Source organism: Rhinatrema bivittatum, chromosome 1, assembly GCF_901001135.1.
Source record: "Rhinatrema bivittatum chromosome 1, aRhiBiv1.1, whole genome shotgun sequence".
NCBI classification, from domain to species: domain Eukaryota; kingdom Metazoa; phylum Chordata; class Amphibia; order Gymnophiona; family Rhinatrematidae; genus Rhinatrema; species Rhinatrema bivittatum.
The window spans coordinates 817,244,222-817,267,765 of record NC_042615.1 but is presented as its reverse complement, the minus strand read 5'-3'; the positions used below and the strand labels follow the sequence as shown (position 1 = coordinate 817,267,765).

Sequence of the window (23,544 nt, the reverse complement as noted above, 5' to 3'; positions counted from 1 at the left end):
TTCGGGAGTAGCTTTTATACATCCCATTGGTCCTGAGTCCATCTGCTACACGCTAGGAAATGGAGAAATTACTTGCCTGATAATTTCGTTTTCCTTAGTGTAGACAGATGGACTCAGCAGCCCACCCTTGGCTGCCACTATACATGGTCCTTCAACAATCAAGAGTAAGCCATGCTTTCATTTCCCTAGGGCATCCACCCTGCCGGGTGTCGACGCTTTCCAGTTGGGCACACTGGCAGTCTCCAACTATAGTCAACCAACCAGTTCAAGTTAACCAAGTTTTAACGTTCTAAACAAAAGTTACCTAAGTTAATCATATTAAGTTAATCAATCAGTCAGTCACACATATATCCACAATGCTTTGCAAGGAAGAATACTGAGGAGCTGCACTTCCTGCAGGGGTATATGTACTAGGGGCTGACGTCAGATTGAAATCTGATCCGTCTCCAACTGCTAACAGGAGTACACTATACCTATTGGTCCTGAGTCCATCTGTCTACACTAAGGAAAACGAAATTATCAGGTAAGTAATTTCTCCATTTGCCCTTAGTGTAGAGGAAGATTTGTTAACGTAATCATCTTGGCTTGGGTACAGGTGAATACTGAGGGACTGCAGGTGGCACTCTCTGTTATGTAGCAGTGCCTGAAAAGTTTTTATTCTCTGGGGGCAGGGCAGGCATTCAGTGTGCTTTGTGGCACCAAAGAAGGAAGGGACCATTCGGCCCATTCTCGATCTGCAGAAGGTGAATGCTGCCCTTTGGGTGTTGTGGATTCGGATGGAGACACTGCACACAGTGATAGCGGCATTGCGCAAAGGGGAGGCCTACCTTCATATCCCTATTCGACCCGAACATCAGCAGTTTCTGAGATTCATGATTTTGGGAGAACATTTCCAATTTCAAGCTCTTTCCTTTGGTTTAGCGATGACACATTGCACATTCACAAAGGTGATGGTAGTAGTGGTGGTGGCCCTCAGGAAGGCGGGCGTCCTGGTACACCCATACCTGGACGATTGGCTCATCCGAGCAAAGTTGGAGGTAGACTGTGGTCGTTCAATCCAGCGGGTGCTCCAGCTTCTGGGGGCACTGGGCTCGGTGAAGAACCTAGAAAAGAGTCATCTGAAGCCGACTCAATCTTTGGAGTATCTAGGGCCTCGCTTTGATACCAGTCTGGGGAAGGTGTTTCTGACTACAGAGAGAGCCCTCAAGCTGCAGAGTCAGGTTCTTTGGTTGCAGAGCTTGGTGGTGCCCAAATTCTGGGATTACCTACAGGTCTTGGGGTCCATGGCTTCTATGTTGGATTTAGTGCCCTGGGCTTTTGCTCACATTATTATTATTATTTATTATTTTTATATACAGACATTCATCTCAATTGAGATATCACACCGGTTTACATTCAGGTACTGTAGGTATTTCCCTATCCCCAGAGGGCTTACAATCTAAGTTTTTGTACCTGAGGCAATGTAGGGTAAAGTGACTTGCCCAAGGTCACAAGGACTTGAACCTTGGTCTCCTGGTTCATAGTCCACTGCTCTAACCACTAGGCTATTCCTCCTCCCTCACATGTGTCCTCTGCAGGGGGCTCTGTTATTCCCACTGGAACCCGCTGTTGGCGGAATTTCAGCTTCCATTACCATTGCCAGAGGAGGCCAGGTCCAGTCTCTCGTGATGGCTATCGCGGCACAATCTCGAGAAGGGAATGGATCTGGAAATGCTTGTCTGGGTACTTATAACCACGGATGCCAGTCTCTCTGGATGGGAGGGGGGGGGGGGAGTTTGCCTGGGGAAATCGGTCCAGGGTCAGTGGTCGCCAGAGGAGGCGGCTTGGTCAATCGACTGGAAACTAGAGCAATGCGGAAGGCCTTGTTGGCATGTTCTGCTCATTTGGGGCAAATCAGTATGAGTATTCTCAGACAATGCGACGACAGCATACATCAATCATCAGGGCGGTACGAAGAGTCGTCTAGTGGCATTGGAAGCACAGGAGCTGTTCCTGTGGGAGGAAAAACATCTGGAGACACTAGCTGCTTTTCATGTGGCCCGGAGTAGACAACGTGCAAGCAGACTTCCTCAGCGGAGAGCGTCTGGATCTGGGGGAGTGGGAGTTGTCGGCCGAAGCCTTCACCTTGTTGCAAGCAAGGTGGGGCAAACCAATGATAGACCTCATGGTGACTCTGGCGAATGTGAAAGTGGGTCGCTTTTTCAGTCGCAGACGGGAGGTCGAATCAGAGGGCATCGACGCTCTCGTTCAACCGTGGCTGACACACCTCTTGCTATACGTTTCCTCCGTGGGTGCTTGTAGGCCAGATGCTGCGGCGCATCGAAACTCATCTGGGCAGGGTGATTCTGGTGGTGCCCAAGTGGCTGCTGCAGCCGTGATTTGCAGACCTTCTGCGTCTCGCAGTAGACAGACTCATTTCCTTGGCTCATCTCTTAAGGTTACTTCACCAGGGACCTGTATATTTAGACTGGGAGGATCGCTTCTGTCCAGCAGCCTGGCTTTTGAGAGGTGGCGGCTCCGTTTGAAGGGATATTTGGAGCCAGTGATTGCAACTTTTTCAGGTGAGGAGGCCTTCCACTTCATTGACTTATGTCCGGGTGTGGAGAGTATTCGAATCATGGTGTTTGCTGAAGAGAGTACAGCCTTTAGAAGTGGACGTCCTGTGGATCTTGGAATTTCTGCAATGCGGGTTATCTAAGGGGCTAGCGTACAATTCCCTCTGGGTCCAGGTGGAAGCTTTGGGTTCCCTGCGTGGCAGGATTTGGGGAAAGCTGCTGGCGTCTCATCCGGATGTGGCTCGTTTTCTGAGAACATAAGAACATAAGAAAATGCCATACTGGGTCAGACCAAGGGTCCATCAAGCCCAGCATCCTGTTTCCAACAGTGGCCAATCCAGGCCACAAGAACCTGGCAAGTACCCAAAAACTAAGTCTGGAGAGGTGCAAAGTATCTGCGTCCTCCAGTGTGGAAGATCTTCCTGGCGTGGAATCTGAATTTGGTTCTTCAGGTGCTGTGTAGGCCCCCTTTTGAGCCGAGGCGGAGGGCGTCATTAAAAGATTTAACCTTGAAGACTGTTTTCCTGGTGGCTATTTGTTCATCTAGATGAATCTCTGAGCTGCAAGCGTTGTTGTGTAGGGACCCTTTCCTCCGTTTCTCGGACAATGGAGTCTCCTTACGAATGGTTCCATCCTTTTTGCCGAAGGTAATGTCCTCTTTTCACCTTAACCAGATGGTGGAGCTTTCTGTCTTTTCAAACTTGGTGACCGATTCTTTGATGTCTCGAGAACTTCACTTATTGAACGTGCATCGTATCCTTTTGCGATAACACAAGGTGACTAATCCCTTTCAGAGATTGGATCATCTATTTGTCCTGCTCAGTGGAGCAAAGAAGGGAAATAAGGCTTCCAAAGACCCGATTGTTCGCTGGTTAAAGAAGATAGATTCGGCTTACATCTGCAAGGGCCGTCCGGTGCTTGAGGGGTTGCGAGCGCATTCCACTAGGGCGTAGGTGACCTCGTGGGTGGAGTGTCAATTGCTTTTTCCACAGGAGATCTGCTGTGCGGCGATGTGGTCTTCTCTTCACACTTTTACCAGATATTATCGCTTAGATGTGCGTGCCCCAGAGGAGGTGATGTTTGGGAAGCGTGTTTTGCGCATGGATCTTTCGGGTTCCCGCCCAGGATCTTTCGGGTTTCACTCATCTGGACTGATCCGGGGTATGAACAGGAAAGAAAAATTGGTTCTTATCCGCTAATTTTCATTCCTGAAGTACCACGTATCAGTCCAGTGACCCATCCTCATCTTTCGAAAGACTTCCTCACTTCTGGATGTTGCTGAGCTGAGGTAAGAGGGCCTAGTTCCAGGGGCTCCCGCTTTGTCTCTGTTCACCCTTAGTGTAGGGGCTCCAAGTTTAAGTCTCTGTTCACCCCTAGTAATCATCTTGGCTTGGGTATAGGTCAATACTGAGGGACTGCAGGTGGCATTCGCAGTTATGTAGCAGGGCCTCAAAACTTTGTTCTCTGCCTCCATCTACTGGTAGGGATGCATAAACCCACTTGTCTGGACTGTTCCATGGTACTTCAGGAACAGTAATTAGCAGGTAAGAACCAACTTTCCTATAGACGAGAAATCATTGTGCAATAGGGTTATTATATATTGCGAGATTGTACTTTTGCCCTTCAGTTATTTATGTATGTTTAAACATTAGGACATGTATAATTCCATTTGTCTATGACGTTGCTGTAATTAAAAGCTGTACATTTTTGTACCCTTATGCAAACATTTGTGTATATCTCTACTTTCTAGACTGCCATGTCCAAGGGAAGCTAGAGGGAGATGCGAAAAGAGAGTGCGGCATTAGGAGGTGTGAGGAGAGACAATATGGCAATGTCACTGGGAGGTAGTGCAGTGGGCGGAAAGCCACTGGTGCTGCACCAGATGCCTGTGAATGGGAGAAGAGCTTATTAAAAGGGAGCAGGTGGAAGGAGATGCACTGGGAGCATGGGAGGACAGATACTGCTACTGCCGGTGGAAGGAGAGGGAGGCTGGCACGGTGGGGGGTAAGCGACATTGGTAGCGCTGATTTTGTGAGGGGGCAGGAGAGATGCCAGCAGCAGTGCATGGACAGGGAGATTGTGGGGAGTGGGAGGAGAGTGTGTGTAAATCTCTGAATCGGTGGTTTCTACCTGGGAGGTCCCTGGGAGTTTTTATAGACAAATTAGTGTATGCTTTGTTGGGAGCTTGTTAGTTACAGCAGATTGTAAAACGAAAGTTAAGATAGCAAAAACAGAGAGAGAGGGGGAATTTTCTGAAATCTTTTCTGTGTTAAATGTTATCTAGGGGACAAATAAATTTAACATAGTAGCCTCTCATCATTCTGAATTTCCATGCATGGTAACATGTCGGCAGATTAGCTATGCCCATGTCCGATGACATTGCTGTATTGATTGGAAATAGTATAATCCTCTCAGAACTACTTAGTCAATGGGGCCATCTAACAAATACAAGCTTTGCATAAATCCAAAAGGTATTCCAGTATTTTTCCTGATCTTTTTACCTATATCTAGTTTATTGCTAACACAGCAGGGGCTTTCTAATTATTACATTTATGCAAGTGAATTGAAGCCTCTGCTTGTTGCAAGGCTGATCTCATGGCTCTTAATGAGGGAATTCAATATCTGTAGCTCAAATGTTCTTATCACCGGTAGAGTCTCACTCCCTTCTGCTCCTGTCTCTGAATTTGAAAGTCAAACCAGAGTGCTAGTGAACTGGCACGCTCCTCCAGTGTGCAGACCTGGGGGTGTGATCTTTTTGCTAGCGGTCTACGGCGAGAGAGAGCCAGGCCCAAGAACCACAGCTTCCAGCCCTTGCCTTCAGTAGGAGAGACCCTGGTTTCTGCAGTTCCTTGAATAATTCAGGGATCTCGAATTGCATTTCTTTCCAGAGAGACTGCCGGCATCGGGAGGTGGGCCTGTCCTGAGTTATCAGGCTGGAAGTTCAGGGACTGTTTAGAAAGGAAGCTTGCGTGGGAAGGAGGAGCAGCAGCTGTGGGTTCTAGGAGTGCACTCTCTCTCTCTCTCTCTCTCTCTCTCTCTCTCTCTCTCTCTCTCTCTCTCTCAGACGCCGCCTTCCCCACACCCGTCTCTTGCACCCACCCTCTGCCTTCCCCTGATCTCTAATTTTTCGTCTGTGTTCTGATTCCAGGGAGGAAGGTGGTGTTCATGGGTGACGATACCTGGGATGGACTTTTTCCCAAGAAGTTCTTTAAGTCCTTTTTCTTCCCTTCTTTCAATGTAAAGGACCTTCATACCGTGGACGACGGCATTCTGCAGCATCTCTTTCCCACGGGTGAGCTCCGTGTTACGGTGCCGGGAGGTGTCCGGGGTAGCCTGCGTACCTGCCCGAGCCCTGCAGTGCATGAGAGGCTGGGGGCTTGGCTGGTAATTCCTGGCTGGTGAACAAGTTGCATTTCGTAGCAGAGCTAGGACGTCACAATTATTTTCCTGCGGTTCAAGAAAATACCCTGTTTCGACCACAGCCATGAGAGGCGGCTGTGAAATGCATCTTGACGGGTGTAGAAAGAACTCGTGGGCTGTAATCCAGAGCTTCTCTGGGATGTACCACCAACTCAGCGGGAGCCACTGCTTAAGCGCATTTATTGGGGGGAAAAAAATAGTCGGTTGCCAACCATTGTTCTCCTTACAGCCCCCAGACGCCAGCAGCCTTCTGTGGCAGGGGGAGAGGCATCTGTGCCTCTCGTCTCAGATCTCATTCAGAAGAATACTTCAGGGCTGGCAGAGGGCAAAGAGCCTACTAAAATTAAAAGTGAATACGTTAATGATCCGATTGTAGCATTCCTGGACCCTCTGTTGCAGGGGTTAAGGCGAACGGAAAATGATTGCCCGGTAGATGGAAGCCGCCTTCCCATTTATTCCAGTGAGGTTTCAGTTACTGTGCTTGTGCCTCTCTCACTCATTTCGTTCTCTGTCTCCCCTACAGTGGATGGTGAGGAGTGGGATGTTGTGATCGCACACTTCCTCGGTGTGGATCACTGCGGTCACAAGCATGGACCAGATCACCCAGAGACAGCGAAGAAACTACTGCAGATGGACGAGATGTTACGGTGAGCAGTGGGGGGAGAGAGCACGAAATCCCGACTCTTCTTTTTCAGAGCAGACATGTGAAGTGCAGAGTCTGTGGCTGTAACCTCAGAGGTTAAATGATCAAGTAACTTAATCCAGACATTGCCAGAATTTGTTTTTGGCAGTGTCTGGCTGTTTTGTTTTTGTGACCCAGTCCCAGCTTCCCAGCAAATTGCTCTGAACGAGTGTGAGTACGTTTTACAGCTCTTGGCACCTTGTTACCATCTCTCTGCTTGCAACAGCCATTCCCTGTACGTACCAGGATCAGTCCAGGATGATTTTCCGGCAGCAGGATGGTAACCAGTAGGGTTGCCAGCCGGCGCCATGTTTTCCAGTCTGCTCCAGCCCTGCCATTATTACCCTACAGCATGCAGGGCCTCTTAGTGGGGGATGCAACCGGGGCATCAGAACTAAGGTCCCTGCATGCAGTGGGGCAGAACTGGGACTGGTTCGACCCGTCCTGAAAACCTGGAGCCAGTTGGCAACCCTCGTAACCAGGTGCTGGGGGGAAAAAACCCCAAACCGCTCAGCTGGGTCTGTGAAGAACCGATCCGGCCCCTCTTTCTTCTCAGACAGAGCCCTGGGGGAGAGGTCCAGATGTGATGACCCTCTTCATGTAATGGTCAGCTGGATGGGAAACGTTTGTGAATGGCTGGGATGAATCTGCGGGCGAGTCTCCCGGGGCGCCACAGGGCTTGGTCAGTATTGCTACAGATGTGAATGTCTTGACTACACTTTTATAAAATCCACAAACTACCAGATTGAGGGGGGAGTGGCAATCGCTCCGAAGGACAAGATTAGGATTTAAAATTCTCTTGACCTCTCAAAGAACTAGAAGCAAAGAAAGTAATCCACTTAGAAAGGAAGATGCGGCTGGCTCAGAGCTGCGATCTGGGGGAATGAGTCTGGGCAGCTGGCAGGTGCGGATTCCCGACGACGACCGGCCCGGGGATTCGCCGCCCAGGAGACACCACGTGGTCTGCCGAGCGCGGCTCTTGTCACGGCCGCGCTCGGCAGACCGCGTGACTGGTGCGACCGGCCCACCGGGGGCTGCCCGATCCCCCGATAGGCCAGTCCGCCCCTGGCAGCCGGATCGCTGGGCGGCGCGTGACGGTGTACCAGAAACGAAGCCCGAGCCAGCAGCGCCGGGCTTCTGTAAAACTGAGAGCTGCACTAACAGGACTGTCACGTGATTCCCCCACGCTGCACGGCCTTGCTGCAGCCTTTTTGTTGAAGTGTGTGTTCAAATTTAGGTCCACGCTTTGAGAAGGACATGGAGAAACTGGAGAAAGCCCAGAGGATGGCAGTAAAAGAGAATCTAACCAGTGAGGCTGGGTTTGTCTAAAAGACTGAGAGGTTATTTGACAGGGGGACGTGGGACAGGCTGGCCAGGTGAGCAGCTGTAAGGATGACTTTCACACTGACAGAAGGGTTAAATCTCTCCTTGTGTACCTTTTTTCTTTTTTTTCCATTTAAACTTTTGATTATTAACCAAAAGCATGAGTTCTTCAGTGTGGTGCAATTCAGTAACAGCAATATATATCCAATAATACATTGAACTACCAAGCTAGTAAGTTGGTAAACAGTTATTCCTGTTCATAGCCCAGATCAGTCCAGTGAAGTGGGTTTTGCATCCCTACCAGCAGATGGAGACAGAGAATAAAAACTTTTCAGACACTGCTACATAACCGAGTGCTGCTTGCAGTCCCTCAGTATTTCTCTGTCTCCAGCAGATGGTAGAGGTGCAAATCTGCAGTCTGGAGATTATTAAAAAAGAAAAAAAAAAGTAAATGAATTTAAGAAGTTGTTGAAGACTGGTGCTCCCCAAGGTGTTAGGTTCCTTCGTGGGCCATCCCTCGGGGTGAGCAGGGGAGTTGGTAATCTCTGTTCTGGCTCGGCCCTCAACTTCCAGAGGGGAGGGAAAGACAGGGCTCTCGCTTCCTTCTCACCCTCCTTTGACAGGTAGGAGTAGCCAGACGCAGGAAGGAAAGTGCATCTTTCTTTTTCTTGGGGCTGCTTGGTTGTTGTTTCTTTAAAAGAAAAGAAAGGATCTTGGGAGAGCAGGGTTGCTCAGTCAGTTGTGTCTCTGTGTTGAGGCTGTTGGCGAGGGTGAGAGGGGACGCGGCTTGCCTGCAGTAGCGGGGATCCAGCATTGACGCGGCGATCGCAGCATTCAGGAGGTTATTTTTGTGGCGGGCCGTGGCAGAAGCATGGCGCCTCCCACGGAGCGCGGAAAGTGTGTCGGGCCTGTGGGGTGAGGAAATCGCGCCCCGATGGCCCCCTCTTTGTTCGCCGGCTGGGCCTCCGAAAGGGCAGGGACCTCCGCAGAGGTCTCAGGAAGCGGTCGCTGCAGGCGTTCTTCAGGCCCCGTTCTGGAGACCCTGGTGGGGGGTTAGAGGAGACGACAGTCATGTTGTCTCTACATTGCTAGGGAGTTTATAGACTCCCTTCCCCTGCTCTCTAGAGTGGAACCAGGCACTGCAGAAGATAGAGAAGGGGGGGCAGGGGAGCCAGAGGAGGACGCAGTGGAGAAGAGATCCAGTAGGTCTGAGGAATTTTCCACGCTGCTCCCTAAGGCCTATCCGGCAAAAAGGGAGGCAGCGAGTAAGCGTCCGGCGAAGTCCCAGCGTTTAACTAAGAAGCCTAGAGCAAGTGCGCAGCCCAGGTCCAGGGGAATTCTTCAGCTCCTGGGTCTGAGACGTCCGTCGGGGGGGGGGGGGGGGGAGATGGAGAGACCGCTGAGGACTCGGAGGGTGAAGATCTCCAGGAGGGCCCTGCGAAATGATCCGGGCATTGATCCTGTGAGTGCATGCTGTCCAGCGTTGATCGGGTATGATGTGCCTGTAGATTCTGAGTAGCCTCGCCGGCATGAGATACCACCTCAGATAGATCTTCTGTGTGTTCTCTGCCCATCGGTTTGGCAGAAATGATTTAGCCACATTCCCGTGTATGCTCTCCAGGCATCCTCCCCGTGCTCATTTTGGAGGTCCCATTCCCATTCTACTTCTTGCCAAGTAAGGACTTCAGAGGTAAAGCCCGTGCACCCCCCCTCTCTTGCAGTGTAGTACTTCTCCTGGCAAACTTTTATCAAGGATGAAAACATCTTAAAGATTTGAGTCTTCGGCCCTAAGGGGAACGTGTTCTCTTTATCTTGGTGAGCTGGCTTGGTCCAAAGCAAAATGGCAGCGCAGTGTTTTCTCCACACCCCGTGAGGGAGAGCTGGGAGGAGACCTGGCAGAAAGCTGAAAGCGGGTTCCTTCTTCCAGACGTTCTCCTGTACCCTCACTCCCTGCCCCCAGGCTTTACGAGGGTCAGGTCATCAGCCCTCCCAAGCAGCTCCTTTTCCCTTCCTCTGCAGGTAAAAGAGGACGAGAAGCTTCAATTGGAGATTTAATAAACATGAGGGAGAACTTGCTGACTGCAAGGGTGATCAAGCGCTGGGGACGAGTTATCCCGAGGGCTGGAGGAATCTCCATCATGGGAAGTTTCTTAGAACCGATTGATACACCCCTGTCCGAGAGTGCTTAGGTACAATGAATCCTGATTGTGACAGTGGCTCAGTGGCAGGGCTGCCCACTGCCTTATGGTAGTTCCCAGAGTCAGGTCTTCCACTCCCTGGACAGAGTGTTGTGGTCATCACTTGCTGGCGACACGTAGGGGCCCAGATGTAAGTCCCACGATTGCAGGGTGCCAGGAGGAGCCCTGGTGCAGGACCCCCCAGCCAAAAACTCTCACTGCATTGTCTGGCAGTGGTTATTTAAAGTAAGGAAAAAACTCTCGGGTCGGTGGGAATGAGCTGGAATCCCAAAGCAGCAAGAGGACCTGCTGGGTGGCTGGGTCCAAAGCAAGGGAGCATTTTTATAAGCCCTGCAGCTTGTCAGATTTCAGGTGGCATGAAAACAGTTTGCTTTTAAAGTGAGAGAGACTCTGGCAGGGGCACAGTTTACTCCCAAACTCGAGGACGAGCAGCCCCTTTGCAGTCCTCTATCAGTACAGCTGCTTTGAGGATGTCTGGAGCCCAACTGTAATTGTAGCTCACCCTCTTGAATTGTAAAAGCCCAGAAAGTCGCCGAGACTGATTCTCCTGCGTGCAGTGCAGAGAGCGGGGCTCTGAGCCGGCTGTAACTCTTTTCTGCGTCTCCTTCCTGGACAGGTCGCTGATTGGCCATCTGCACAATGACACGCTGCTGGTGGTGCTTGGGGACCATGGGATGACGGACACAGGCGACCACGGAGGGGAGAGCGAGAGGGAAGTGACTGCTGCTCTCTTTATCTATAGCAAAACCGCCCTGTTCAGCGACGGGCTGCAAGAGGTAAGGAGAGAGAGAGAGCGTGCGGAGGGTGAGAAAGTGACTGCAGCCCTCTTTACTGTTCAGAGACGGGCTGCGAGAGGTGGAGAGAGAGTTTGGGATTCAATGTGGACTCTAGGGAATATTTCTTAGCCACTGATACGGTGACGCCGCACTAGCTCAATGGTCTGCCTCTAAAACATGCCTTCACAAAAGAGAAATTGTTTATGATGATTTGAAAGCAGCTCTGAGCCCTTTGGATGGCATTGGCTCATTATAATGTGTTTTTTGTACAGCCAATCAGTGCACACTTAAGGAATGGCTATTCCTTTAGGTGGTCCATCAGTCCCAAGGACTAACATATCTTGAACTATAAGAGAGCCTGACCAAGCATTTGTCAGAAAACTGTGACATTGAATGCACCATGAAGTTTTCTGCTTTATTAGATATGGGCGACTTTGCTAGATCCTATAAACTGGCTAGAAATCAGGGCTATTCACCTGGCACTTCTCCAGTTCCTCCCACTGATTCGGGGGAGGGCTGTGTGGGTCCTCTCAAACCTTGCCACCACGGTGGCGTATGAGAATCAGCAGGGGGGGAACCAGGAGTCGCGGAGTGTTGGCAGAGACGCCGCTCCTGTTCCCACGGGCAGAAAGGAATCTCTGTCTACTTTCGGTGACGCACATCACTGGCCAGGACAACGTGCAGGCCGACTTCTCAGCCACAATCTGCTAGAACCCGGAGAATGGGAGCCGTGGATGCCTTTCGCAGAAATTTTCTCAGGTGGGGGTCGTCCTCAGGTGGAATTGATGGCAACCCAAGAGAATGCGAAAGCCGATTCCCTGTTCGTACCCGGATCAGTCCAGACTCCTGGGTTTGGCCCCCCCTCTAGCAGATGGAGACAGAGAAGTTTTCAAAACAAACTCCGCCTATATATAGGCTGGTGCCACCTACAGTCCGGCAGAATTACTGTGTCTCCAGCAGATGGTGGAGGTGCAAGGCCTACAGTCTGGTCTTAGATACCGGTAGTTCTTTTAAAAAAAAAAAAAAAAAAAAGTTGTGCGAGACAGGAATTTAATTTGTTTTACTTGGTCAGTTCTTTTACTTTTTTATAAAAAAACAAACAAAAAACTACAAAGCCAGAGAGGACAGAAGAAGGACTTCTCTTCTCTGCATCCTTTGGAGCCTCCCAGGGGGTTGGCAGGTCCCGAGGGGGCCACCCCCGCCCTGGTATCTCAGGCAGTGTGAGCCAGGGGTTGAGGACCTCTCTGTCGGCTCTGAATTTATTTATTTATTTATTTATTTATTTATTTAAAGTTTTTCTATACCGGCATTCACAATAGATATCGCATCATGTCGGTTTACAATTAACAAGTGGATAGGTAACAAAAAAGGTAAAAACTAATATTTATCTTAATAATAATAATAATAATAATAATAATAATAATAAAAACATTAAACAAGAGAAGGCTAAGGTATGCAGTTACAATAAAACAAGGGAGTAATACAACTTGGAGCATAGAAAAGAAGCTGGGGATTAAATCGAAAGAACGGAATCCCTCCCTAGCTTTCGGGTGATACCGGGGAGCCCGGCTCACTCACCCGCGGAGGCAGAAGACCTAGGAAGACGTCAAACAGGTTTCAAAAAATGGATAGAGATAGAGAGAGAGATGTTTTTTCCTGTTGTTAGCAGCAGAGTGCCGTGCTATGCCGGGTCTCCCTCCGCTGTCGGGCAGCGCTAGGGGCGGGTTTGTTTTCCATGGACAGCGTCTACATTTTTTTCTTTCATTTTCTCTTCATGCTGCGCCGAGCGGCCTGTGCAGCTGGGGACGCGTGCACGCGAGTCGCTTTGGACGGCCGTGAATCGGCTTGCCTTCCCGGGGGGAGGGAACATCCTTTTCAGCCGGCAGCGCCGTATTTTGCCAACCGCTCCGCGGGCTGGCAGGCTCAAGCCTACTCAGCTGCAGCCAGTGCATCCATTCCCGCTCAACATGGGAATGGTGGCCATTTTACAAATTTTTTTGCGCGGCGGAGCTTGCCGCGCTGGGGGAGGGGAACTTTTCCCGCACCCTTGATGCCCCATTTTCAGGCTCCTGAGGGGAGCAATCGGGCAGAAAAGGTGGCCAATGTCACTGAGGTACTGACAATGTTTCTGGCTCCTCCTCTTCATTTTTGATCAGAGTTTATAATGATCCTGCACAGAGCCTGTAGAGCCCGCAAGGCTGCCTAGAGGGGGACAGGAGCTGCTTCTCTATCCTCTGGAGCATGTGTTTCCAAGTGGCCTCTGCTTCCAGGCTGACGTCTTGGAACACATTGGGGTAGATTTTTAAAAAGCGCGCCTTCGCGTACTTTTGTTGGCGCATCAGGCGCAAACAAAAGCACGCTGGATTTTAGCAGATATGCGCGTATCTCCTAAAATCCTGGATCGGCGCGCGCAAGGCTGCCGATTTCGTGTAGCCGGCGCGCGCCGAGCCGCGCAACCTACCTCCGTTCCCTCCGAGGCCGCTCTGAAATCGGAGCGGCCTCGGAGGGAATTCGCTTTCGCCCTCCCCTCACCTTCCCCTCCCTTCCTCTACCTAACCCACCCCCCCCGGCCCTGTCTAAACCCCCCCTACCTTTGTCGGGGGATTTACGCCTCCCGGAGGGAGAAGTAAATCCCCGCGCGCCAGCGGGCCGCTAGCGCGCCGAGACGCAACCTGGGGGCAGTTCCGGAGGGCGCGGCCACGCCCCCGGACCGCCCCGGGCTGAAACCACGCCCCCGGGCCCGCCCCCAAAACGCTGCACTGATCGGCCCCGCCCCCGACATGCCCCCCTCGAAAAACCCCGGGACTTACGCGAGTCCCGGGGCTCTGCACGCACCGGCAGGCCTATGGAACATAGGCGCACCGGCGCGCAAGGCCCTGCTCGCGTAAATCCGGGCGGATTTACGCGAGCAGGGCTTTTAAAATCCGCCCCATTAAGCCTCACGGCATGCATGGCGATGTTCCCAAAGTGGTCCAGCTTTTTCAGAGGGCTGGGTCTGACCCCCCTCATTCCGGCTGTTATGGTAACTTGGTTCTGTCAGGCTGGGACTCCTGGATTTGACAAAGTCTTTTCTTTTTCTTTTGTTCGGTACTGCCTTGCTGTTCCGGGAGTGGAACACCCCTGATATGGGGTTCACGGTCGTTAAGGCCATGGTTAGACTATATCCCTGCCCGCAAGGGCATTGGTCCTCTTGAAAGTGCCTAAGTTGGACGCGACGGTGTCTGCGGTAGCCAAAAAAAAAAAAAAGATTAAATTAACCACAGTCCAGGTAACAGGAGCAACGGCACTTCGGGACCTGCAGGACTGTGAGCTTAAAGAGCAGCTTAAGAGCATTGTCAAATTGTTGGCGCTAGGGCCCGGGCTGCATTTGTGCAGCAGGTTCTTCCCTGCGTGCAGGACTTCACTGGGTCTCAGCAGCTTATTTCTCTTTCTCAGAAACAAGCCGCTCAGGAGGGACATCTGGGCGCCACAAGGGCGTGCGGCGAGAATGCCTGGTATAAACTTGGGACATCAGCCCATTCCAACGTGGCGGCTGTCTTGGCCCGCCGCCTTCTGTAGTTACAAGATTGGTCAGCCGACGTCTTCTCTATGGCCCAGCTTTGTTGTTGGCCCTGCAAGGGCACATTGCTATTTGGAAATGAACTTGGAGATATGATATTCTCCTTGGAAGAAATCGAGGTCCATTGTTTGCCGGACCTCCGGACAACCTGCTGCTCGGCAGCAATCATGGTCTCAGTCCTTTCATGGCCACAGATTTGGGAAGTCTGGGTCCTTGTTATGCTCAGGTGAAGGTAAATCCTCTCAATCCACTGAGCTTGGTCCATTCTTCCATTCCACTAGTGAGAGTACGTTTGTCCCAAGTTTCCAGAAAGGGACCAAGTTAGTTTCAGACTCATGGTTCCTCATCGTGATAAGACAAGGCTACGACTTAAAATTTGCTCGGCGCCTTCAAGATCACTTCCTAATCTCCTCTTGTTCCTACGAAGAACAGCGTCAGGCGGTCAGACAAATTGTGAGACGCCTGATTGATATATGGGCAATAGTTCTAGTTCTCCCCAAGGGGAGGTTTAAAAAAAAAAAAAAAAAAAAAGGGGGATGGCTTATACCGCCCCATACGAGATCTGAAGCAAGTCTATAGTTGCCTTTGAGTTCCATGATTTCGCATGGTGACTCGGCGATCGGTCGTAGCACCCCTTCGTTTGGGCAAGTTCCTTGTGTCACTCGATCTCACCGAAGCTTACTGGCACTTCGTCACCTGTCCGGGCCACCAGAAGTTCTTATGGTTCTCCGTCCTGGGCAATCATTTTCAATTTTGGACTCTCTACGGCACCCAGGGCCTTTACCAAGATCATGATCGGAATGGTGGTGCACCTGAGTAAGAGAGATTTGTTTGTGCATCCCTATCTCGATGGCTGCCTGTGTTGGACGAACTCGGTAGTGCTCCGTTGTTTGGCGGTGCGCAGAATGCCTCAACTACTATAGTCTCTCGGTTGGGTAGACAACTTCGCCAAGAGCCACTTGAATCCTTCCCAGTCTTTGGAATTCCTGGGGGCTTTGTTTGGCACACGGCATGGCAGGCTTCCTCACAAATCACTTTATTGTAAACCTGCAAGGCCAAGATTTGGGACTTGTCCAAGGATCTTCCTAAACTAGGGGCTGACTTGCGGGTCCCTGGTTACATGGCTTCCACGTTGACTTCCTCTTTCGGGTTGGTGCCATGGTTTTTTTTCTTTTATGAGCCCACTATGAATAGCATTGTTTTCCCGTGGGAACCCCGTTTCAGATCAGTTTCACCTTCGAGTTCCCCTTACGGTCTTTGTTCGGTCCAATCTCGACTGGTGGCTCCCCTCAGGTCTTTGACACTGAGGAATGCCTCTGGAAATACCTCTCGGGAGGGTAGGGACCATGGTTACCAGTCTATCTGGTTGGGGAACGGGCTGCCAAGGCAAATCAGTACAGGGACTATGGTCACTGGAAGTTTCCAGATTATACGCTCAACCTTTTGGAAACTAGAGCGGCTAGGTTGGCGTTGCAAGCTTCTGCTGCTTCTGCAGAGGAACTCCATCAGAGTTCTATCGGATAATGCGACGGCGACAACGGTGGCTTATATTAATCGACAAGGAGGAACCGGCGCCATTAGGTGATAATAGAAGCCCAGCTTCTGATTCATTGGGCAGAGCATCATTTCGGCAGTATGGCAGCCTCTCAGATTGCCGGGATTGACAACGTTCAAGCCGATTTTCTCAGTCGCCACCGTATAGTTTCCGGATAGTGGGTGCTTCCCAGCAAATTTCTGGATGGTTCACACCAAGCAGGGCTCTCATGGCCACGTTCCAGAATGCTAAGGCTCTCAGTTTTCTTCAGTTGGCTCTAGTCATATGGTACGGTTTTCCTCCTGAGTTACTAATCGATAGAGTTCTTTGAAGAATGGAGGCTCATCCGTGGGAAGTGGTGCTAATGGCGATTGAATGGCCGAGGCATTCCTGGTTTGTGGATCTCATAACCCTAGTAGCGGACGGTCCACTGACGTTCAGGCAGTTGCCGTATCTGCTGCTTCAGGGGTCCGTCTGTTTGGATGTGGCGAATCTCTGCTGTCTCACAGCACACCTTTTGGGAGCCATAGTTTGGAAGAGCGACAGATCCTCAGGATGCGGTGACAGTTACTTTTTGGAGGTCGCGGACGACTTCTTCCTCATTAGCTTATGTTTGAATCTAGAGAATTTTTTTGGATGCCTGGTGTATTCACCACAGCATGGGTCCCACCTGTGCGGAGGTGGCGTATATTGTTAAAAGTTTTCTCTTGCAATTAGTTACGTGTGCAGTTAGTGGCTCTTGCGTTTTTCTCCGCATTACGTTGCAAGGAATTCTTTGGTCACACATCCTGAAGTGGCACGATTTCTACTCATCTGAATCCTCTGCAAAAAAGGGCCGTGTCTATCCTGGAATTTGAACTTGGTTCTCAAAGCTCTTTGTAGTGCGCATACAACAAATATCTGCTCCATGTTCAGGTGTCTAAACTAATGTAATGTCACCATTTTAATCGTAATTATTATTTGTTCTTTTATTTAGTTTTTATTATGTAATGATATGCACCTTATTTATGTTTTTTATTTGTTGTATGTGCATAAATATATTTGTTATAATATTTATCATAACCCCTGAGGCAGCCACTTGGTTAGTGGTGAAACTCGGCCTGAGTCGGGCATTTTACGTCTCCATTACAATAAATGCGTATAAAGGACATCTGGCATCTTTCTGGTTTGTTGATACCCGTACCACGGATCAGTCCAGAGTCCTGCCCATCAGAGACATGGAAGTAAAGGAGACTCCGCTCGGTACTACTTGAATTTTTTTTTTCTTTTCTTTTCGGATCTGCACTGTCCTCAAGTGGTTCTACAGGTGCAGTTCCCAGGACGGTGTAGTGAACCAGTTGGTTCTGTTTTTCCTTGTTAAAGTGTTATTGTACATATTTAAGATGGTTTTGGGGGTTCCATTCTGCTTTGACATTAAGTAATTCTGCCGGTCTGTAGGTGGCACCGTCCTATATATAGGCGGAGTTTGTTTTGAAAACTGCTCTGTCTCCATCTGCTAGAGGGGCGGGGGGGGGGGGAGGCAAAACCCAGGAGTCTGGACTGATCCGTGGTACTACAGGAACGAAAATTATCAGGTAAGAAACTAATTTTCCTTCGTTCCTTCAGCCACTGAAGGGAGCAGGAGTTGATGGGGTTTGATGCCCTAGTGCAGCCCTGACTAGAGGGATTGTTCCTGTATGCTCTTCCTCCATGGGTGCTTGTAGGCAGACTGCAACGCAGTATAGAACTGGAGAGTTATTCTAGTTGTGCCGGACTAGCTGCACAGACCTTGGTACGTCGATCTTCTCCAGCTCCAGGTGGACCGGCCCTTATGCTTCCAGATGGCGCAGAGTCTTGGCTCAGGGGTCCGTGATCATGGTGGATCAGCTCCATTCTGAGTGGGGATGGTTCTGAAAGAAAGGGTATTCTTTGGTGCTAATTTCTCCACTGTTAAAGCCTAGGAAATGGTCTACCTCTTTGGCTTATATTCAGGTCTGGCATCTGTTCGAGCAGTGCTGCAAGTCCAGATCAGTGCCTTCATGGCGGGTTGATATTTCCTGTATCTTTGCTTTTCTTGAACTGTTTAAAGGTGCAAGTGGCAGCTGTTTCTTGATACCAGGGGCCCGTAGCAGGTGGCTCTTTAGCAATTCACCCTGATGTGTCCTGCTTCTTGAATGGCATAAACAAGTTGTGACCAACTTCCCAGCTCATTGTTCTCTGTGGGATCTCAATCTGGTGCTGAGTGCCCTTTCGGGGGGTCCCTTTGATCCATTGAAACAGAGTCCCCTAAAGGATTTGTCACTGAAGACAGCCTTCCTGGTTTCAGAGTGCTCCGTTTGACAGCTCTTGGAGCTTCAAGCCTTCCTGGTGATTTCTGTGGTTTTTCCACCAGTGATGTCTTTTCCATCAAAGGTGATTTCCACTTTTCATATCAGTCAGCCGATTTCACTTCCATTCATCCTCTTGAGAGGAGTGTGGACCTGAGTATCAGGTCCTCAGATGTTTGGAAATGCAGAGACTTATCTTGAGGTACCTGGAGGTCACTAATGCCTTCTCCAAGTCAGACAGAATATTTGTCCTTTTTGGAGGTCTGTGTGATGGAGAGACGGTTTCTAAGGCTGCTCTGGCTTGCTGGATAAAGGAGATGATTGACCGGGCTTACTTGTTGAAGAGCAAGAAGCCTCCGGGATTGGTGCATGTGCATTCTACCAGGGCTTGGTCTGCATCCTGCGCGGAGATGTATGCGCTTGTGCCGGCCGATATTTGCAAGGCGGCCCCTTGGTCTTCTCTGCATTAATTTGTGAAGCATGATCGGCTGGACGTGAAGGTGACGTCAGCTTTGAAACCTGACTCTGTCTCCATCTGCTGGCAAGGGGAGCATAAACCCATTGGTCCTGAGTCCATCTGTTTACACTAAGGAAAACGAAATTATCAGGTAAGTAATTTCTCCAGTGCTGGTGCTTCTCATTTAGCCTGTGCCTGCTACCGATTTATCTTGTCCTTCAGTTTCCCACTTTCTTTCAGGTGATCTACCTTTTATTCTTTTCGGCGCTTGTTCTCTTCAGCTCTTGATAAGGAGTCAGCTTGACATCCCCAGGTCTCCTCTCTGTTGTCCATGTCTTGCGTGCTTCAGTTTTCTCCTGGCGTCTGTTAATCCAGTCTACTTCAGCTACTCTTCTAACTCTTGTTATATCCAGGACTTGGAAAGTCAGCCTGTTAACCTTCCATTTCAGACTACACCAGATGTCATCTTATACCATAAGAGATGGCACTAATAGCATGTAGTAATACAGTGTGAAGGGCACCCACGGTTTACAGCTCATTCTGGAAATGTTTAAAAATGGTTTAAATGACTTGTAAAAGTAAAAGCTTGATTAACTTGAGTTAATAGCTGCTGTAGTAGATACCTATAATGTCATAAGAGTGCTGTGCTGCACTAGCCGTATGCTGAGGCACAATATATGGTATAACTAATGATTTTGTACTTTTTCTCTGGCGAGGCAGGAGGGATATGACAAATGCAAACCCTTTCTTGTCTGTCTTTCCCTTCTTTCAGGAGCCAGCAGCAGTTCCTCAGGTGAATCTGGTCCCTACCCTGGCCCTCCTGCTCGGTGTTCCCATTCCGTACAGCAGCATCGGAGAGGTGATGGGCGACATGTTCTTTTGGGGCGACGAGAATGAGGCTGTCTCTGGGTCTCTCACTCGAGCGCTGGCATATCAGATCAATGCCAGGCAGGTAGGATCTCCTGTAATTCTGCCCGAGGGGGGGAGGAGGGAGCAGAGCTAAGCCTCACTCACCAACCACACCCCCCAGGGGCCCAACCTGATCTGGGAGACTTAAGCTGAACCAGAAATCAATCGACTGCAGCTGAAACAAAACTCATTTCTCAGTGGATGTGCATCCATTTTAATTATAATTTGCGTAAAGCTCTAGAGGACATTTTGGTGGAAAAGACGGATCACAGCATATAGCACCTTAGACTCTGACCAGAGAGTCGCTGATGCTCCTGCCCTACGGTACCTCGGCCCGGGTCCAGAGAGTCGCTGATGCTCCCCACTGCAGTGCCCCGAGTCCCTCCCCAGCGAGTGCCATTGAAGTTGTTTTATTGCCAAGTTATAGAACATTAAGTCATACTTTTTATAATCGTTGCATTGCACCTTTGAGGCTGATCTTCTGAGAAGCAGAAATCTCAAAAAACTAAACTCCACCCTACCTAAGGAATGGTGCTTTGTTGTAAAGAAAGGTTGTGAGCGCCACTGTGACTTAATGTCAGACCCGAGAGACAGGCTTGCAATCGAGGTGCGCTGCCGTTGTGTGGACATGTGAGAGCAGCCTGTGCACCAGCTGGCAGACACCATACACAGCATAGGGAGGTGGTGGCAATAATGCAAGGAGAAGAACAGTGTTTTCAATGTTCAGAAACGCCGTTAAGAGTTCCTGGGTGACCTATGCTGGTTTTTGTAATGTAATGTTCATCTCCAGGGGGCATAGCCGCCTCTGACATGTCCTCTTTGCTCTGGATTTACAGGTGAATCGTTTCTTGCACTCGTATGCCCAAGTTTCAGAGGACCTGCCGGCCGAGAAGCTGAGTCACCTGCAGGAGCTGTTTTCCTCCGCCTCGGATGGTTATGACCAGCTTGTAGCTGAGTTGCAAGAGAGGCCCAGCAGTGCTCTGGATTCAGAGGCCCAACTCCAGCAGCGGATACAGAATCTGCGGCGCTATTTACGGGAAGCCAGGGCGGTGTGCACGGCATCCTGGGCACGCTTCAATAATCTCCGCATGGTTGCTGGCATCGCCATTCTTGCAGCCACCTGTCTGCTTTGCTATGCCGTCTCCGAGGTTGTAATGGAGCTGGAGTTCCCCTACAGGAGTTTGCTGTTTCGTCCGGTCGTCTGGGGACTGGCTGTGGCAGCGTTTCTCGGTTTCTGGCAGTGGGCATCCACAGAAGGAATGGAGCTGGTTCTGATATGCTCCTGGGCAGCTGTCGCGTCCCAGCTGAGCTTTATCTGGCAGGCTTGGAAGATGAGATCCAAACTAAAACTTGTCCCGGGATCCCATTTGCCCAGACAGAGCTTAGGCATAAAGAAGAGGCTGCTGACGGTTCTGAGGTGGGTCTTATCTATGGCTGCGCTCGTCCTCCGCTGCAGTGCCATGTTCTCCGACAGTTTCCAAGTGGCAGAGGCTCGGGTGGTGCCATTTCTGCTTCGGTCCCACCTGGTTGTGGTGATGGCAAAGCTTCACTGGGGTGGAAAGCTGATTATGCCAGGCTGGAGCACCTCTGGGCTGCCGGTGGATGCTCAGAAGCCACCTCCTGCCCCTGCTTACAGGAAGGAGAGCCTGCACCTGCTCGGTCTCTTGATGGCGTTCCTCCTCTGTGTGCTTCTCTCTGGCCTCTTCCACAACTGCCGCGATGAGATCCCGGACTGTGAGCCCTCCCCGTTCCTGACTCCCCTCTCTGGCCTGCAGGACGTACAGGTTAAGAACCTCTTTTACAGCATGGGTGTGGCATCCCTGGTGGCCGTCATCTACCTTGTCAGGCGGTGGTTGAGACATTATGGCAACCTGAACAGCTCCAGCCCGCTGGTCCTGTTTGTGCGCTGGGGCTTCCCTCTCATTGCGGTCTGGATCAGCTGCTACTGGGCCATCAGCTCTGGCACAGAGGGCACCCTGGCCAAGTTCCAGGAGATCATCCAGCTGGCACTGGTGGTGTTTCCCCGGACGGTCTACGGGCTGGTGGCTCTGGGCTTCTTGGTGGCCCTGTGGAACCCCATGACTGTCTTCATGCGAGACAGTCGGGAGTCTGTGGATCACATTGTGACGGCATACCACGGGCCCCCCCAATCCGAGGTGGACCTGCGCCACGTCATCCCGCAAATCTACCGCAAGATGCAGAAGTCGCTGAAAAGCCGCCTGGGCAGGGCTGGCGAGGATGACAGGGCAACGGTGGCGGCCTATGGATTGGGTAGCGTGTACTCTGCTGCCTTGGTGATCGTCCTCTCCCTCCTAATCTTCTTCTTCTTGCTGCTGCACAATGAGGGGATGTCGCTCGCCTTCTTGCTTCTGCTTGTGGAGGGGTTCATCCTGCTGCAGCTTCATGGCTGCAGTGTGAAGCTCTCTGCAGCCTCGGACGAATCAGGTAAGCAACAGGCACCAATAATCTCAAATCTCCTATTCTAGCAATGAATCGAGCACCCTAAAGTGAGGAGCTAGTTATTCATACTCAAACCATTCTTAGGCTCAGGCCAGTAGACTGTGTGGCAGGAATGCAGCAGTCCAGCAGCGACCAAAGAATCTGCACTGGGCCACTGCTGCTCCTTGGAGCTAGGCCTCTGAAAGATTGAATCTCCTGGCCAACAGGACCTGGGGGGGTCACACAGAGATGGTGCATTCAGGATTCAAGGGTAGGAAATCTAGCAGGAGAGAGGGCATCAGAGAGGCTTTTTTCCCCCAAAATGTATTAGGTTTTTGAAACAATGAGCTACGAACATCAGAAGATGTAACACAATATGTTTACTAATTTCACAACCTATCTTACATGATTTATATTTATTTATTCCTATCTCTCTTATTCCTAGCTACTATAGCTACCAAGTTTAATCCCCCTGTTATATTGTAACTTTGCTATTTTCAGCCTTCTTGTTTTTTGGTTACTTTCATTTAACCCTTGTTCCATGTAAACCGGCCTGATATGAATCCCATTCATGAAGTCCGGTATAGAAATATTTTAAAATAAAAATAAATATGACACATTAATCACATCTTGTTGAGCGCTAAATCGCTCTTAAAGGCGCTGCTCCATGAACACAAAGGTACCTTACCAAATTTAGTAGAAACAAATTGAAATGTATTATTGCATATCAATAAGCAATGCAGATGCCTTTGGGAGGAACAGAGGGATCGGACCTCTCCGGCCAGATGCTCAAGAGAAGCTCTACCCTTTGTTTCTCTCCGTACATTAGTAAATCTTCTTTTTATAGATAACACAGTCTTTTCACTCTTATGGGAGGATCATGTACGAGGTTTCTTATGTCAAAACAGGATGAATAAAACCTAAGTTACCGTGATCCCCCTCCCAAATTGAGGCCCACTTGCCTGATGTTCACATCAATCTTCTGTTAGTCCTTTCTCCTGTCAGGTTTTCACCCTCAGGGAGGTTTCCAAGACTCTGGTTACGCTGGTACCACTTTAGTTGAAACGTTAGCCTGTGAAATTCTAACCTTTTCCTTCTGCTTTTTTGTGACCCCCCATGATCTTCCATCATAGGTTTTTGACATCTCCTGCTGCTGTTCAGATGTCTCCTGTAGTTTCTCCAAATCAGGGTCAATAGGGCATTTAAGGTTTCCATGGCCAGAACTGCAAGCAGGTCAAGGCAGCAAAGGATTCTGGGTGAGCCATAGTCTCCATGTTGGTCTCAGGCACACATATCAATCTATTGTACAAAAAATACAAGCCAGAGTCAGAACAAGAAGGTGGGCTAAAGTCCATTTAATCTCACAGTTCTGTTTTTCTCCTCCCT

General features: G+C 50.1%; 1 protein-coding gene across 4 annotated transcripts in view; it reads left to right on the top strand.

The window, feature by feature from the left end:
• PIGO (phosphatidylinositol glycan anchor biosynthesis class O) overlaps nt 1-23,544 on the top strand; it is a 54,233-nt gene that overhangs the window by 6,967 nt on the left and 23,722 nt on the right. For all 4 annotated transcript variants that reach the window (XM_029581712.1, XM_029581704.1, XM_029581719.1 and 1 more), the window contains exons 3-7: nt 5,704-5,847; nt 6,499-6,622; nt 10,795-10,954; nt 19,583-19,762; nt 20,556-22,164. In XM_029581712.1, the coding sequence (XP_029437572.1) occupies nt 5,704-5,847; nt 6,499-6,622; nt 10,795-10,954; nt 19,583-19,762; nt 20,556-22,164 (2,217 nt within the window). The remainder of the gene's footprint in view (nt 1-5,703; nt 5,848-6,498; nt 6,623-10,794; nt 10,955-19,582; nt 19,763-20,555; nt 22,165-23,544) is intronic.